This window comes from Nipponia nippon, unplaced genomic scaffold, assembly GCF_047370975.1.
Source record: "Nipponia nippon isolate SJK-2023a ecotype South Korea unplaced genomic scaffold, ASM4737097v1 scaffold_32, whole genome shotgun sequence".
Classification (NCBI taxonomy): Eukaryota; Metazoa; Chordata; class Aves; order Pelecaniformes; family Threskiornithidae; genus Nipponia; species Nipponia nippon.
The window spans coordinates 4179428-4195743 of NW_028262350.1; the positions used below are offsets into that span (position 1 = coordinate 4179428).

A 16316-nucleotide genomic window follows, 5' to 3' on the forward strand; every position below is an offset into this window, starting at 1 on the left:
GAGTCAAAGAGAATTAGCTGGTAAATAAGATCTCCTGCCTTCTCTTTGATCCGCTCTACATGTTCAACTGCTTAAAGGCTTCCCAAGCAAGCAGGATTTTGGGGAAGGAAGAATTTATCCACCCATAGACCATCTCATGGCTCTGTGAAGTGCACGACTGCAAGATACTCTAGCAGGGGGCTGGGAAGAAATCCGAAGGTAGCCTAGTAAATCCCTGCTAAAGAGGCTTCTCTTCCTTCTATTCACGAAGAGCCTGCTGAACAGATAGGGCAAGCTTTAAAACTACTGTTGCTTCCTTTTTTGCTGCTGTGTAAGCCCCTCTGATCAGAGCTTTAATCTAGCTAAAGTTAGTGGACTTAGAGACAGCCTGATCTTTGCATCATAATATGGAATGAGGAGGGTGATCCGGAGTGCCGACACCTCCCTGGGCAGCAGTCGCCCTTAAACGCCCTCCTGTAAGTGCACAGAGAAAGCTGCGGCCGGGAGGCCTGCTGTAGTAGTGTTGCAAAAGGCTGGTTTTGACTTGCGTAGATAAGCCAGACAAAAAGCGAAAAAGAAAGGTAAGAAGGGGTAAAAAACCAAGGAAGGAAGATACTAATAGCAGCAGTAGATGCTGTGGGTTGACGGGGAGGTGCTCGGGTTTCGGGTGAGGTGGAAGTGGAGCCTTGCTGCCCTTATGTCCCCATAGCGTCTCTCAGGAGCTTCCTCTGGTTTCTCTACTCAAGTGCTGCTCCAGAGAGCCCTGCCTGAAGGGGAGCAGCACAGCTGGGAGCACGCCGGTTGTGGTGTCCGTGGGAGCCTGGCTTCTACTCTGGTTTGTCCCCATCCTGCTCTGTGACAAGCCTTTTCACCTCTCTTCCCCTTGCAGGGAAGATGGGAATACCGATGTCTTTGGTAAACCACCTTGTGCTTCTGTCAATAGCAACTGATGGAAGATTTAGGGGTAATATTCCTATGTTGCAAAACACTTGTGTGTTCCCTCAACCGATTCCCAGCACATTGCTGTTCCTGGAAGAGGTCCCATTTGTGGTGCAGAGAAGAGATACGCAGATAAAATCATTTCCCATCTCCTGAGTCCAGCTACTCTTGCAGCTCGGGCCATGGGCTGGAGTTGTGTGCCTGGATAATCTGGTCTCCTAATTGCCACCCTGCTTGGAGGCAGCTGCTGAACTGGACCTAAGCTGATTTGGGATGGCAAATTCTGTTAGTTTAATTCTCAGCAACACTGAAGAACTTGTCAGCATGTGAGTATCCCTTGGCTTTTCTCTAGCCACGAGCATGCCCCGCAGACCTTTGCCAGGTGGTGACCCCCAGCAGTTAGCTCGCAGAGCTCTTGGCTGTGGAGAGGTTAGATTTGTAAGGGCTATTTACGGACGGCTCCCTCAGCTCTTGAGTCTTTGAACCCAGCTTTTCTGTTCCCTTTTGATGCTGTTTGTACAGAATCGTGTGGCATCTCGTTGCTTGGGGCTTCTTATCCCTCAGTGTTACCACTCTCCCTTTTCCCCATCTCCTTTCCAGACTTGGTAATATGTCATTAGCTGGTGTGGGAGTTGTTAAATGCCTGGTCTGAGTAACCTTCAGGTCCCAAGTGGGTGTGCATGAAGCCAGTGTGACCGCCCTTGCTGTGATGGAGGCTCCTGTGTCTCAAAGCTGTTCTGCTATGAACCCAAACCCATCTCGCATCTGCATGGAAGGTGTCCTGCCTGCAGGGAAAGGTGTCCCAAGGAGTCACTTGAATCATAACATGGAAAAAATGTGAAAAAAATGAAGAAAGGTGCATTTTGGAGACTATTTCTTTTGCAACTCCCTCCTATTGTTCTGAAAGGCATTTGTCTGTGAACCTGAAGGAAATTTTTCTAGCCTCTTGACTCGATAACTTGAAACTCCATGTAATTTCTCAGCTCACTGCATATTAGGCAGTGCTTGCGCTTAATGAGATCACCGTCCATATTCCTTCCTCTGTCAGCTTCTCGGAAAAACAGTACTTGGAAAAGTACACAAAGGAGATGAAAAGGAAGTTGCTTATGAATTATGAACAGCCTTTCAGGCTAATGTTATTTCGCGGGGCTGTCACTCCATTTTAATTAAGTAATTCAGATGGAATGATGCTTTTTTTTCAACCCTGTTTGTGTTTGATCACCTTTCAGAGGTAACACTTAGATAGCTCATGTTTGTTGAATTTTCATTTTCAAGTAACAAGAGTGGATGCTTACTGATTAAATAACAGAGAAAGAAGACACTGCTGCGGCAAAGCACAAGACACAATAGCCACGAGGCTTTACTCTGCCCATATCTGGAAATCAGCTGGGTGATTGCTTGGACATTTTGTTGCTGGTGTGAAAGATGGAGCTGCGCGGTTGGACCCGGTGATGAGTACCACAGTGTGCAAATCCAGCCAGTGTCTCTCAAAGCATTACACTCACCTTCTGCTGAAATGTCTCTTTCCTCTGTTTTCTTAGCGATGTGTGGCTAGTAACCCCCCGCACCTAGCTGCAAACAGATCTGCCAACGCCTAGTTTATTTTGGGATTTGTGCGTATGTAAATCGAGCCATTAGTTCCCAGACTCGTGATCCCTGGAGCTGCATAGTTTGAATTGCTGCAGATCAAGACTCTACCTCTTCCTCTGCGATCGGGGATAATCCCGCGGCCGTTCAGAAACGGATTGTGTCCCGTTGATCCTTGGGCTGCGGTTGTAGCCCTGCGTGTTGCTGGGCCCACGGGTGAGTGGGGTGCAGCTGCTGACCCACTTTCCTCGGATGGGCATCGTGGGAGCACTCATCTCCTGGCACCAGAAGGGTTGCGGGGATGCGTTTTCGTGCTCCTTTGTGACAGTGCTAATGATGTCGTCTGGCACAAATTACGCAAGGCTGAGTGCCACTGGAGCACAGCTGTGTGGTCCCCAGCATTTGCTTTCTTCCCCCTCCGCCACTGGGCCACTCTTAATAGGGTACGTTGTTTTCAGCCCTGGTTTTATTTACCTTTCATTGCGGAGAAACCTTTTGCCAAGGGATTAAGACTTCGGGCTGCCTGATTTAATTTGGGATCTAAATCTTCCCAGGAGGAGAGTGCTGGAGGCTTTGTGCGTGGTTTGCCGGTGGTTAGCCTGAGCGGCAGCAGAATGAGGGCTCTGCTGGGTCTTTGTGCTGGTGGTGATGTGTCCTGACTGCGCTCCAGAAAGACGTCCAGGGTGCCTGTTTGCTGGCTCTGCAGGAATTGTTGCTGCAGGCCGGGCATGGGGCTGTGTGACACCATGCGGCCTCGTGGTCTGCAGCACAGAGCGGTCACCGGGCAGGAGAAATTTGTTTCCAGCACCTGGGGCTGGTTTATGCCCTATAAACAGGGCTTAAGCATGTTCTAGCTGGGAACTTTTCATGTATTTAGTTCATTTATTGATCTAATTTTCTTTTTCAATCCCGGTTTGCATAGGCCTTCCCTGTTCTCCTTCCCTCTTTATGAAACAGTATTTGTAGCCGTTGTTACAGTTCCTCTTGGAAGAAGGATGCAGCAGTTGTTTCGTTTGGACCAGTTTCCACATGTGTGGGTTGTGCTGGGGCGGGAGGTTGCCATGAATTGAGCAGTTGGCTTTACTCGAAACAGTGCCACCCCAGCTGTGCTCTAGTAGCTTTTACTTCTGCTGACAGACCAGACCAAGCCATTTTATTGATGCCTTCAAGCCTAACAAGCTATTCAGAAAATAAATTTGCAGAACAGGCAGTGGAAGAAGAGCAGTGCTTTCATTTCTGGCTCAGTTCTCCTGGGCACGAATGCAGGACAGCGTCAGGGATGTGGCTCTGGTGTCTCGACTCACGATCAGTGCATCTTGCAAACGAAGCGAAATCAGGCTGGCTGCGGGCTGGCACGGAGACCTTTGTGGGTGTTGGACAAAAGGCGGTGCGTGGTTTTGCAGGCAGTGTGGGAACCATCACGCAAAGCTGATAGGCTTTACTGTCAGGTCTCTGCAGCCTCCTGTGAGAGGAGTGATGTTGCTTTCAGTATCCTTGCCAAACTCCACAAGGAAAATTATCTTTTTTTCATCTTCAAATGTCTTGTGGACCATGAGCTGAGTAATGGCTTTCACTTCCTGACCTAAACTTCAGTGCTGTCAGTGGCTGTTAAAGGTTTGCATCATTTCACTTAAGGCTTTTCCTTGCTGGATATGTGGTCCTACTTGCTTTGGGCTCTTTGGGGTGTAAATTGCTATTTTGGCTTTTAGCCCCCAACGTTTTGTACAGCACAAGCCTGCAGGGACTGTTCTGGGGCCTGGTTCAGCTGTGAAATGCTGTTCAGATGCTGTGAGAGTTGCTCCTGGTTACTGCAATATTGAGCTTAGCTGGCTGAGTCGTGGAGAAGTGCATCCAGAGTCGCCCGGTGGCCTGAATGCCACAAGCCACCCTGTGCTCCTTCTGCTCCACCGGTGGATCCACACACACCCCCAGCCCACCCCGGTTACAGCAATTGGAATATCTGCTCCTCTCCAGGTTACACTGGTCTGAGGGTGGGGATGGCAATGTTCAACTCTCAAACCAGCTGGAGGTTTGGAGGCCACTGTTCTGTAATCCTTTATCATTGGGAAAGCATCTCCAAGCCTGGGAGTGAAATATGCTGTGTGCCAGCCTGCGTCTCATCTTAACGCTGATGCGAGTGGCAAAGCAATTGCATTTGGTGGCAGGAGATGGCTGGGCTCCCACCGGTTAAACTCACCTCTCGGACAAACTGGATTTGTGCTCAGGGCCCTAACTAGGTTGCACGCACAGAGCAAACACCAGAGGTACGGGTGGGCTGAGTCTGCGCTGCCAGAAATCAGCCTGTTTCTCCTGCTCCTGGCAACAAAAACTTTGCCCCCCTCCTTGCCTCCTCGTGTGCCTTGTTGCACAGCTCAAAATGACTGCTCGATACGCCTCTGCTCTCGAAAGGTGGGCTGCGGGTTTGAAAAATGTGAGGTTTGGAGGAGCTGTTAATTATGGGATGGGCTGTTGCTTTTTAGATAGTGTCCCTGGTTTACAAGGATAGTTCTGCTGGAAATGGATAAGATTCTTAGGGGGGGTTGTGCTTTATCTGTCATGCAGAGGGTGCTGCTGAAGTTTATCTCTGCGCAGCTATCCTTGCTGTAATTATTCATTACTGAACCATTGCTTCAAGGTGGGGCTAGTTTTACAGTTTTTTAGAACATTTTTTCCCCTTAATGTTATGTTTTTCCCCAAGAGGGGTTTCCCCTTCCCCCGCTTGAAAAACCAAATAGGATTATCATTATAGACTTTTTTCAAAATTCAAGGTAGTTTTTCAAACGTGCAATTTTCAGACCGTCTTTGTTTAAAAAGTCTAATCTAAAATATGCAGTTTTAATAAGGTTTAAATTCTCTTTACTCATATGAATTTTATCACCTGAGTGAAAACCCGAAGCAAAGCTGAGACTTTCCCAACTAGAATAAGAAGGGTTTTGCATACAGGCAATTCAGTTTTGCTTCTTGGTTTCAACCAGAGAGATCTGTCCCAAAACTGTCACCAGTATCATCAGTACGGTTTTGACTGAGCAATGCTTTTAGCTGACATCTGCAATGGATGAAAGAGGGAGCGAATGAAGTTCATCATCCATCGGAGAGGCATAAAATGTCTTTATAGATGACGTTCCTGGTGCATAGGACTGTATGATTATATGGCCTGTGTATTTCAAATTCTGCTGGGAGAGCTTTGCAGCTTAGAGATAATGGTAGTGGCGGCTCACTCGGACCTACCCATTGAGTTGCTTTGTGCGCTTAATGTTATTTATTTGCTTATCTGGTGCTGATGAAATTTCATCGGCCCTATTGTAATGGGTTGAAATCTCGGCCCTGCCAGGCCTTGGAGGGCAAGCTGTAGGAAATGCTTCCTGAGCCGCACGGGAGGGGCAGCGCTTGTGAGAAAGGCATCTGTTGAGTGGGCATTTCTTCAGCTAAAAGCACGATGCTGTGGGAACCATGTGGGAGCTGGATCCCCCTCCCTGCCCCTTGGCTCGTGCCAGTTTGAGGAGTTTTTGTTCTTCTCCACCACGGGCTGCTGCACACAGCGGCTCAGGCACAGAGTGACTCTGCTCCTCTGCCTGCCGTGCTGCAGACACGGTGGGAGGACATTGTGCTTCATCTGCTGCGAGGTGCTTCTGCTCTCCACAGCAAACCATGCATCAGCCCCCCAAATCACCGTGTCCAAATGAATGAGCATCCAGGGCATTTCGTAAGCTGCAGTCAGATTTCAGGTGCTCTCAGGGTCCCATTTTTTTGATGAGTCTTTGTGGTTTTTGGTCGTGCTTTTTTCCCTGTAACAGAAAAGGCAGCTCTTTCTCTCTTGTCTTTGAAAAATTAATGGCTGCATCCTCCCGAGCCTGTCTCAAGTCCTTTAGCTCTGAGACGGCTGAATCCTGCCATGCGTGGAGCTCAGTGGGAACAGGGGCTGTCTCTGCCCGGCTGTGAGCAGCACAGCATTAAAGGCCTCCTTGCAACACTCAGACAGATAGCAAGATCGTCAGCTTCTCTGAAAAAACCCCGGCCGCTTCTTTGTGCTGAAAAGCCCCGGCACTGGCAGGTCGGCGGGAAGCAGGGCGACAGTCAGCCCTGTGACCAGGCCACCCCGCGTGCCCGCCAGCAGATCCACCGGCCTTTGCTGAATCACGGCTCGCTGCTGCTGTGCCAGGGTTGCACAGATGCTAAATGCTCTATTCAGAGGAGAAGTGGAAGATCTTTGACTGTGTCGGAAGCTGTCCATGGAGCCAGCAGATGAGCCTCTGGCGGGGTATGCGAGCTCACTAGCTGTCAAGCTAGGAGTCCTCTCTGGATGGTGTCCCAGGAAATTCTCGTCCAGAGGCAAGAAAGGACTAAACGTATCTTTCCAGGGAGATTGGGGGAGACGCTAATTGCTCTTCTCCAAAAAACAGGTGGGAGGAAGAGAGAAAAGGAGGCAGAATAAGGAAACAGTAAGTCTCATTTAAATCCAGCACAGCACATTTGTGAGTGGTTTGCCTCTGGGTCTGCAGTTGGGAAGCAAAGCTGTTAATATCTGTAGATGTTTAGTGAACTGAGCTGGGCTGGAAGGACTGTTACGGACCACCAGTTGTGAGTGGAGTAGGAACTACTTCTCCCATCCACGTTTTCCTACCGACAAACAGGGCAGTGTGTGGGGAAAACTATACCCAGTGCCGTGTATGTGTTTGGGGCAGAGAGGTCGCTCTTCTGTACATGCACATACACAAACACACACACGAGCAGCGCATTTGTACGTCATTTTACCCTTGTGTTCATGCCCAAGTTGCTTTTGTGGCCTGTACACTAGGTTAATGTTATATTTTAGTATTTCAGTGCTAAGTAGACCTGTAAATAATACCAACCAGCGGCCAGATGAGACCAGGACATAATCAATATGATCCTTTGAGCTCTGGGAGGAGGGCAGCCATATGTCCAAATAATTAGGGGCCACCATTTTTGGGGCAAAAATTAGGTACTTAATTCTTTCTTATTTTATACTTCCATTTTTATGGGTGATTTCCTTTCAGGGCAAGTTTTTGAACTTACTTGGTACAGTTCTGTCAAATGGCTTTGTAGCTGTCTAAGGCAGAAATTAAATTGCATAGTCATCTTGCTAAGGCTTAAAAAAAGCTGGGCGAGAGATCTGGTTACTAGCATTGGAGTTGCTCTTGCGTAGTTCCATATATCCAGTTAATTTATTGCCAGCAAACAAAACCACATGAGTTTGCTTCCTTGCTGCTGGTAACCTGAGCTTCATTGCTGGATTCATTCACTCCTGATGGTCATGGAAAACGTGTGATTACACTAATAGCCAGTTACTAATCACTGCCAATGGCTGTAATTATATCAGCTATTAGGAGGTCAACTAAATGCAATGTCTGTCCAACCAGCATGGAGAATAAGGAGAAACATGGTCCCTGCTTCACAGAGGCGACTGTGAATGACTTCATTTCCTTTTGCAGATAAATGCACGTTAGAAAAATAACTCTGAATTTTAGCACCTTTCTACTTCCACTCCAGTGTCCAGACCTATTTACCGTGCCTTGCTCTATACCATGGTGTTGGCTTTCTGAGCACCGCAAGAAGGATTCAGGGTTAAGCAGCCGTTGTGTTGTTCTCTCAGGCACACAACTAAGCCAACCCTCTTTTCTAAGAGTGCCTGGTCCAAATCCATCTCTGGAGAGTCCTGCTTTACCCCTGTATGTCACTTTTGGATTGCTTTTAAGATCATTATAGCTGTGTATCCCTGCTGGGTGTATCCACAGGGGTAGAAGGTATCCCTTCCTGCAGCCACGTCACACCTCGCCGGCAGACACTTCTGTTGAGAAACTGATTAAAGTGGCAAATGCAGAGTTTGGAGCGTGCAGCAGAAGCACATCTGCACTAAGCATGCTGCTCCCGGTGACCAGCTGTGACAAAACGGTGGCTGAGCAGTGTCCCGTGTGCACCAGGATGGTCATTTTGCTTGGGTTATCTTAAATACCTGTGGAATTTCGTTGTTGCAGCTGGGCAGAAGTTGCCTATATCCTTATTGCAGTGGATGCAGTGACTGGCACATGCTTTTGCTTGAACAGGAATAATTAGACCTTCCCTTTGTTCACAAGGAACATTTGCCCCTTTATATGTCCTTTATGCAAATTCCGTGTTTTCCTTTTGGCTCATGCCCATAGGTGCATTTTTTCTGTCCTCTGAGTGTGGATTGCTGTGACCTTCTGTGCTGAGAGCTCGGTGCGGCGCTGCCGAAGAGTGGTGTCTGGCTGGGGCAGCCCTTCTAGATCCCAGTTGGGCAGGTTAGCGCTCCCTTCCCGCTGTCCTCCTCCATTTGATGGCTGTGGACGAAACATGCTCCTGGTGGATTTGGAGGCACTAGCGTTAGATGCTCCGGCGAGTATTTCAGCACTGGTGTGAAACCCAATAGGTAACACATATCTTGAGCTGTGACCTTCCCTGAGCATAATGGTGTGATTTCAGGGCTCATCAGGAAAAGGGAACAAAGTAGGTATCTTCTTATAGTGGCTGAAAAGATGGGTGGCTGTTGCTGGCTGATTGCTTGCAATAGGATGTTTAATGCTCCTGGAAGTTGGCTGACAAACCAAAATTGTCTCGTGGAGCAGTAGATGGGAGCGCACCGTCTGGGCTCCAGATGAAGGCGTGTTGTGTCAGGTTTTGCCTGATGGGTGTTTGGTTTTACTCTCCTCTTCAGGTAACTTTGCTGAGAGATGGCAGAGCAGCGTCAGGACGTCGCCATGATGGAGGATCATGCAGCTGGCCAGGAGAAGCACATCCCATCAGGTGAGCACCTCCGGGAGGAGATGGTGTAAAGGACCTGCCTTGCCCACTGCTGAGAGAATGACCTAAGTGGGGAGAGCAGGGCCAGCGTGCGAGGGGTCCTTGGGGACAGCCAGGAGGAGATGGTACGTGTGTCTGGAAGGTTACCGTGGATCAGCTGGCTGCAGCCACTGGACAGTGGGTAGCCCACAAGATGCTCTGATGTTCATAGTCGTAGCACAACGCTGCTCTTTGATATCATTGCCCAGCGAGAGCAGAACAACCCCCAGTATCCAGACTAGTGATGATCTTATTGCTGCAGCTTTGCAAATATGTGTTTCTGTGTCCACTCCTTAGTTCGCTATAAAAATACAGCACTGCTTTTATTTAGAGACACAGCTCAAGGCTGCTGCTTGCTGCCTGCTTTTCTCACCTGCACAGGGAGATGGGAGAACTGAACAGAGAGCTCTGGGAGCGGTGGCCGTGCAAGAGTCTTTCGCCCCATATGTCAGACCTGCATTTCTCAAGAAGCCTTTCCTTTCTCATTCCACCACGCTCCACAATTGAGCTTGGAAACCCACCTAACGCCAGCAAACCTGGTGGGACTCACTCCTGGCTATGCTCCATATAAACATCATCTTAATTTTCTTTTCTTGAGGTGCTTTGGACACACCTCGCACCAGATAAATGGATTGCCTCTGTCCTGGAGAGAATCCATAGCATCCATTCATCCCGGGTTCTGTAATGCATTTCAGTCTGATAGCTCCTCTCAGCTTGTAGCCTCAGCTTTGCACGTCACAGGTTCCCAGGCATTTTGCTTGTGCTAGTTCGAATCTTCTTTTCCAAGTCATTTTCTCCAGTTGTCATTATTTTATTTGCCCAGACTCCTTGCAGAGAGGAGGCTTGTGTCTCTTGCCCTGCTCTTCCAAAAGATGACTTTTGCAACCAAGTCTTCGCACAGTATGTTATGTGCTACCCCAAGCCCTTTACAAAGACTTGCTGGTTTGCAGTTATTAGAACTAATGCATCATGGAAGCGTTGAGCAGCCTGCTCTGGGAGGGAGGCTAATGGCTCCAGAAATGGCAGAGAGGACGACAGTGACTCAGAAGTTGTACATCTTTTCTGCTTACGTTGCTAAGATCTCCTTTCCTGCTTGTGCCATGCTTTGCTGTTTCTAGCTGTCCGGTTCACTGGGCTTTTCTTTTGCTGATGAGTTTCTGCTTGTTCCTTTTGGTGATGACACTGGTGCTTTTGGTTGGCATTTTCACGCTTTGCTTGCTTATTAGTTCAGGTGTTTTATACTCTTCAATTACAGTTTTTTTGCTGCTGTGGATCTGGGCAATCGGAGTTTGTAACGCACAGGCCATAATTTGTAGCCAAGGACTTGTTTTAAGTATTTGAATGTTTTCCAGGCTATCCCCTTCAGATACCAGTCGATGATGGATCGGATGAGCCTGTTTCTGAAACATCTGACGCTAAGAGCACCCCAACTACGGAAGGTGGGAGCTCTTTGACTTACTGCTTTGAAACCATGATGGATGGGGTCGTGGTAAACCTTGCCGAAAGGCTCGCAGTGCCGTGTTCTGGTGGGGTTTCTCAGGAGGAGTGTCTGCACTCTTGGACAAATGCTCTTCGTTAGTCTCATCACAAGTGATGTTTGCCACTCTGCAGAATGAGATAATGAGCTTTAAAGGTGGAGACTGGGTTGGAAGGCAAGAGAAGGTGAAGTGTTTATTATAGCTCAGGAAGTTGCTTGCAGTTTGTGTCCTGAAAACTTTTTACACAGTGACTGCCATGTCCCGTTAGCTCAGCACAGCCGGGAGCGATCCCATGTTGTGTGTTCCCAGGGCCAGAGGTTTGCATCATTGTGCTCCCCCAAGCTACTGACAGCACGTCCTGGTCGCTGCGTTCCCTTTCAGAGTTGGCTGTACCTCATGGCTTTTTTTTTTGCCCCCTCTGTATTTACATGTTCAGCACGTACATGTATTTACATGTACAGCATGCTTCATGCTGGAATGATGAGAGGGGCAGAGTCTATACATAAAACAAAACTTTGTGCTGATGTAAAGGTCATATTGGTAGGACTCGGGACATGCCTGTGCTGCTCCAGAGTGTTATCTGAATGCCACGTTTATAGAAAGAATCTAATTCTGAAGTGGTCTAGAGACTTCTTCGCTGTTCTAATTAACTGCACCTTTTGTGTTCCTCTGGCTGCTTTAATCTCAAGTATCCGCCTCTTGGAGAATTCAGGTAAAGGCATTAGTTTGCAAAATTTATCTAGAAGAAAGGTGGACAGAGATGCTGACCAGTTCCAGCCCTGTCCCGCTGGAGGTGTGGGCCGACTGATTGTCTGTGAAGCGGCTCTGTTCCTGTGTATGTGGCTCAAGAAATCAGTATGTAAAACGCGGCTGGTGCAGAAGGGGATAGCTATCGTCCCTCTTCCCAGTTGGATCGGGATTGTCATGACGAGCAGACATCCCTCTGGTAGATAGAACCAGGTATCTGCCTGTCTCAGAGCTGCCCAGAGTGCGACGCAGTCGCAGTGCTCAGGTGGTTTATGAAGGTATCTGATGGGAGCTGTTCTTTCCTGCTCCAGACCAGTGATGTCCCCATGCAGATAGCATTGCTGTGCATGCAGATCAGGCACCAGTGGCTGTCTTCAGCTGTGCATTTTCAGAGAGTGTTTATGGTAAAGCCTTCAGCTGCATAAGGAGTACGCTGGAGATGCGTGGTTTGTGTGGCAGAGGGGACAGCTCATGGTGTCCCTGCGATACTGGCTTTGCTATGTCATGCTCAGTTGTCTCTCTGCACAAGCACTGGCCTAAGGGAGGGAGTCGGGTGCTTTTCTGAGCAAAAAGTCCTTCAGGCGTGTCCTGGCCTCCACAGGATTTTGCCACTCAACGGCTATGTGAAAGCTGCGTTGTTTTTCAGATGCCACAGCACCTTTAGTGGAGGAAGGAGACCACGAGGATCAGGGTGGTGTCGAACAGCACGGGGAGATCCCAGAAGGAACCACAGGTGAGGGAGACCAAGGTGCAGTTTCATCTCTTGATGCAGACAGAGCAGAGAGCTGGACTGGTTAGTGCTTAAAAATAACACTGCAAAACCTCTCGCAGGCATGCTTTGCTCCTGATGCGTGCTTCTTTCTTCTCCACGGCCTGCAGAAATAATTCCTAGCTTGCAATTGTCCTCTTGCCTTCCCCATCCTGGGTGAAACTTGCAGCCTTTTCTTCTCTCTTTCTCAGCTCCACATCTGACAGTCTTTCTATCTGGTGTCTCTGTGGTGGCTTCGCCTCCCATCTCCAGGCTAAGCGCTTACCTGCAGATCCTGGTCATCTCTGCCCCTCTGCCAGCAGCCCCGCTTTGCTGGTGAGGCAAGGCGGTCACCGCAGGACCTTGCTGCTTGTCTCACTGGTGCTCTCGCTCAGCCCAGCCCATGCGGTTGTCTTTGAAGCGGCAGGTGAAAACCAGGCCACTGCAGCAGTTCTGTGGCTGCCGGCGTGTTTTAAGGATAATGCAGAGGAAGTGAAGTGGCTAATGCAGCCTGAATGCTCTGTGGGGAATCACTGCACCTGGGCCTGGTTTTCCAGGGAGGGATGGGGATCTTTCAGAGGCAGAGTAAGAAGGGAGTGAGCTGCAGCGGTGCTGTGCGTGTACAAGAGGGCAGGAGCTCCTGGGAGAGTCAGTTCTGTATGTGAAAAATGGGTATGTGTCCCCTGTGCGGTAGCCACTGGCTTTTCCTGGAAGCATCAGGCAGGACCTGAGAAAGGTGATGGGTGGAAATGGGCTTCTGCCAATGCCCGAACACCGAAACAAGCCCACAGCACACTCCCTTGGGCGGCCAAATTGTCTATCCTGCATCCAGTCCCCAGGCTGCTGGTGGAGCCCTGGGCTGACACGCAGAGTGGCTCGCCTGCTAGCGAGGATGCTCAGTGTCTGGTTCAACATCTGACTGTACCAGGGAGCCAGGAAGAAGCAGTGTCCCCTGCACTCTTTGGAAAAAAATGGGGAAAACAGAGAAAGTCCTAGTTTGACTGTAGAACTGTGACATACAAATATAATTGATTAAGCTGGTTTGAAAGTAGTCATATAATAAGTTGAAAAAGTTCTGATAGAGACAAACCATCATTGCTGTGAAGAAAATTGTGCCTCTCTAATGTACCAGTATTCCTGATGTGTCAGGTTTATATCAGACTCATTTACTGGTGTCAAATAGCCTCGGCAGAGTTATTACAGTAAGCTAGGTAGCAGACACCAAGATGGTAGGGCTCAGGTAAGAGTTAGACATTCACGTGAGTGCTGCTGGCAACGTAAACAGTAGGTGGGGGTAGAAGAGGGGATATAAATCCACAAGTTTCCCTGCTCCTTAACAGCCTGTTTTCTGCACCTCTGCCTGAAGGAGCTTGTACTAACCTGCCCCCCAGGATGTGCGAGTTGGTGAAACACTCCTCCAGTCTGGTACAGCACAGGCTGAATAGACCTACCTAGGTCCATCGTCGGTGTGGGTTGATTGCCTTTCTGATACTGCCCTGCTCATAGTAGAGTGCTGATGGGCAGAATCAGCAAGAAGGTAAATAAATTTTCCAGACCTATGCTTAAACTTAATTCTTGTTTTGATCATGTTTTTCCCCTTCTTTCTCTGAACTGGGACCAGCTGAAGAGGCAGGCGTAGGAGCCACTCCCAACCTGGAGGACCACGCCGCAGGAGACGCAGCTCAAGGTTAGTGAATCATCTGTCACTGGGGTCCAGTTATCGCTGCCCACATGTGCGGCTGGTTGCTAGTGGCTTGGGAATTTTCTTCCGTAATGCAGATGCTCTGCACTGTATGAGCAGTTGCGCAGCTCTCCCTGTTCCTGACGTACTTTGAATGTTCCAACATACTCATTTCGGGGAACTGCAGCTTTTCATGCACCGGATTTCTCTCTCAGATGGCTGAAGCCCTGGTGCTTGTTTGTCCAGTTGCAAATGGGCTAGAAAAGGTAATAAACAGAGCCGGGGTGGTGCAGTTAGCCGGGAGGAACTGCTCAGCATTGAACAGAGTCAGTTTTGGGCCCTGTGTGTCACACGTGAAATAAGCGAATTGTTTAATTACTGTGTCTCTTTTTAACATAAAACATGTCTCAAACCTACTCACTGATGCCCTGACTTCAACATTAAGGGTGTTTTTTTCTCATCCCAGTCTTAGGGAAGGTGACTGACAAGGCCCGGCACAGTGGGCAGTGAGCGTTTTTAGAGCATTAACTGTGCATCTGCTCATATGAGCCAAGAAATTATCCAGGGACCTCTTGGCTATCTGGGAAACCTCTCTTGACTCTGCTCAGTTCAGACTTGATGGAAAACTTCAGGACGGGACTTTCCCAAAGTACCCAGTGCTAGCTTAATTCTGTGCCCAATGAGGCAGACTTAGGGCTTCAAACTCGCTTTGATATTGCTGTCTTGCTGGCGCTAATACACCATGGTGTGCTGTTTAAAATCTTAGTTAAACCCCATTTTGTAAGGTAGTTTTCTGTGCAGGAGACATAACAAATTCCTCCAGTTGCTTGGGCAGCATCTTTCCTCCTCATGGTTGCATTAGTGCATTTACAGACATCCATGTCTTTTAAAGAAGTAAATAGGTCTTTGCCTTCTCAGCTCAGGGCAGAATTCAGGTCATCTTTGCTTTCCACACACGGATGAGCACAGTTAAGTGCAGTCTGCTCCCTGCAATTAAAATAAAACCTTTGCTTGCCTGTCCAGTGGTTCTTGGACTAGCAACTCTTCTGTATTTAAAACAGTGGCGCCACTACAAGAAAGAAATCGAGAGTGTTGGCAGGAGGGGGGTGCAGTTCTCACTTCTGTCTGCCCTGTTCAGTCTGGTTCTAGCTGCTGTTTCTCACCAGATTTTTAATAAGACCTTTCTGTACTGTCCTGGGATCTTTCAGCTGTCAGATACGGGGACATACAGCTAGCTGGAGCTCTGATATAACCTATACACGACATTTCTAGGTTCTTATGTAAATGGTTACTTCTCTGAAAGCAGACTTGTAATATAATGTGCTGCTTCCTTTTAATGGTTCTCTTTGATTCGGAGGAAACTGTGATTATCCATACACACACAATCTTGGATATCTCCTTACTAGCTACCTTCATTTTTCCTGTTGTGGGATTTCAAAAAATGATCTTCGCAGTGAAGATGGAGCATGTTAAAATGCTTTTGGAGTCTCAGATGGAGAAGTGTCTTCTGATTCACAGTTTGTGCCGTGCTGGCATTCCGCCAGCTCTTGACCTTGTGCTGCACGTTTGCCTCAGAACTCCCGACATGTCCTGGAGTATGGAAGTACGACTAATGAACTGGCTGTCCACATCTCTGCACCGGCGGTCGTTAATGGTCATGCTGTTCGTTTTGTGGAAGAAATGAGCCAGGACGGTCTGCTGGCTACTGCATAAACATCCTTCAAATCCCTGTAGTTATAAATGGTGTTTCTTGATGTCACATTTCAAATATTACCTGCCGATAGATGCCAATTTAAGATTTCTTTTAAACAACAATTTCAGAGGTGTTTGTGTGGTAGTTTCACTTAACCATTATATTCTCTTAAAATGGTGAGAACATTGATAAAAGACGGAGTCAGCCTTGACTACTTCTTTTCTTGTTTTAATCTTGTTTGTTAATCTAACAAAGCAACAATCGACATCTCAGTACTGAAGTGCTCTGATCTAGGCTCTTTAGTTTACCTGATCAGTGCTCAAAAAGACCAAAGAGTATTTGAAGCTGGACAAACTCATAAGGTAAGATGCACATTCTTCCTAGGGCAGTTGACTTTAAAACAGTTTACGTATGTTCAGGGTGAATTCTCCATTGCTCAGTGCATCTTTGCTTCAGTTGAATGAATTTCTAACAGAAAAGCTCCAGCTCAACTAGAATATATGGCTTAATGCAGCGATTGTTGAATGAAATTGTAAAGGTCTGCATCATGCATGAGATCAGCAACAGAACAGAATTCTGCCTTTTACCCCCCCAAAAAGAGATCTGTGTCTCTGTGACCTTAAGTTTGGGTTTATAAATGCCACACTT

General features: G+C 48.1%; 1 protein-coding gene across 30 annotated transcripts in view; it reads left to right on the top strand.

Moving 5' to 3' along the window:
- Positions 1–16316, top strand: part of MAPT (microtubule associated protein tau) — a 57433-nt gene that overhangs the window by 18421 nt on the left and 22696 nt on the right. For 18 of the 30 annotated variants that reach the window (XM_087770472.1, XM_087770466.1, XM_087770478.1 and 15 more), the window contains 4 exons: positions 9197–9285; positions 10674–10760; positions 12193–12339; positions 13916–13981. In XM_087770472.1, coding sequence (XP_087626598.1) covers positions 9213–9285; positions 10674–10760; positions 12193–12339; positions 13916–13981 — 373 coding nt within the window. In that variant the 5' untranslated portion in view covers positions 9197–9212. Of the gene's footprint in view, positions 1–8733; positions 8912–9196; positions 9286–10673; positions 10761–12192; positions 12340–13915; positions 13982–16316 lie in introns of those variants that run through there. The other 12 variants (XM_087770476.1, XM_087770498.1, XM_087770496.1 and 9 more) reach the window with 4 other exon arrangements.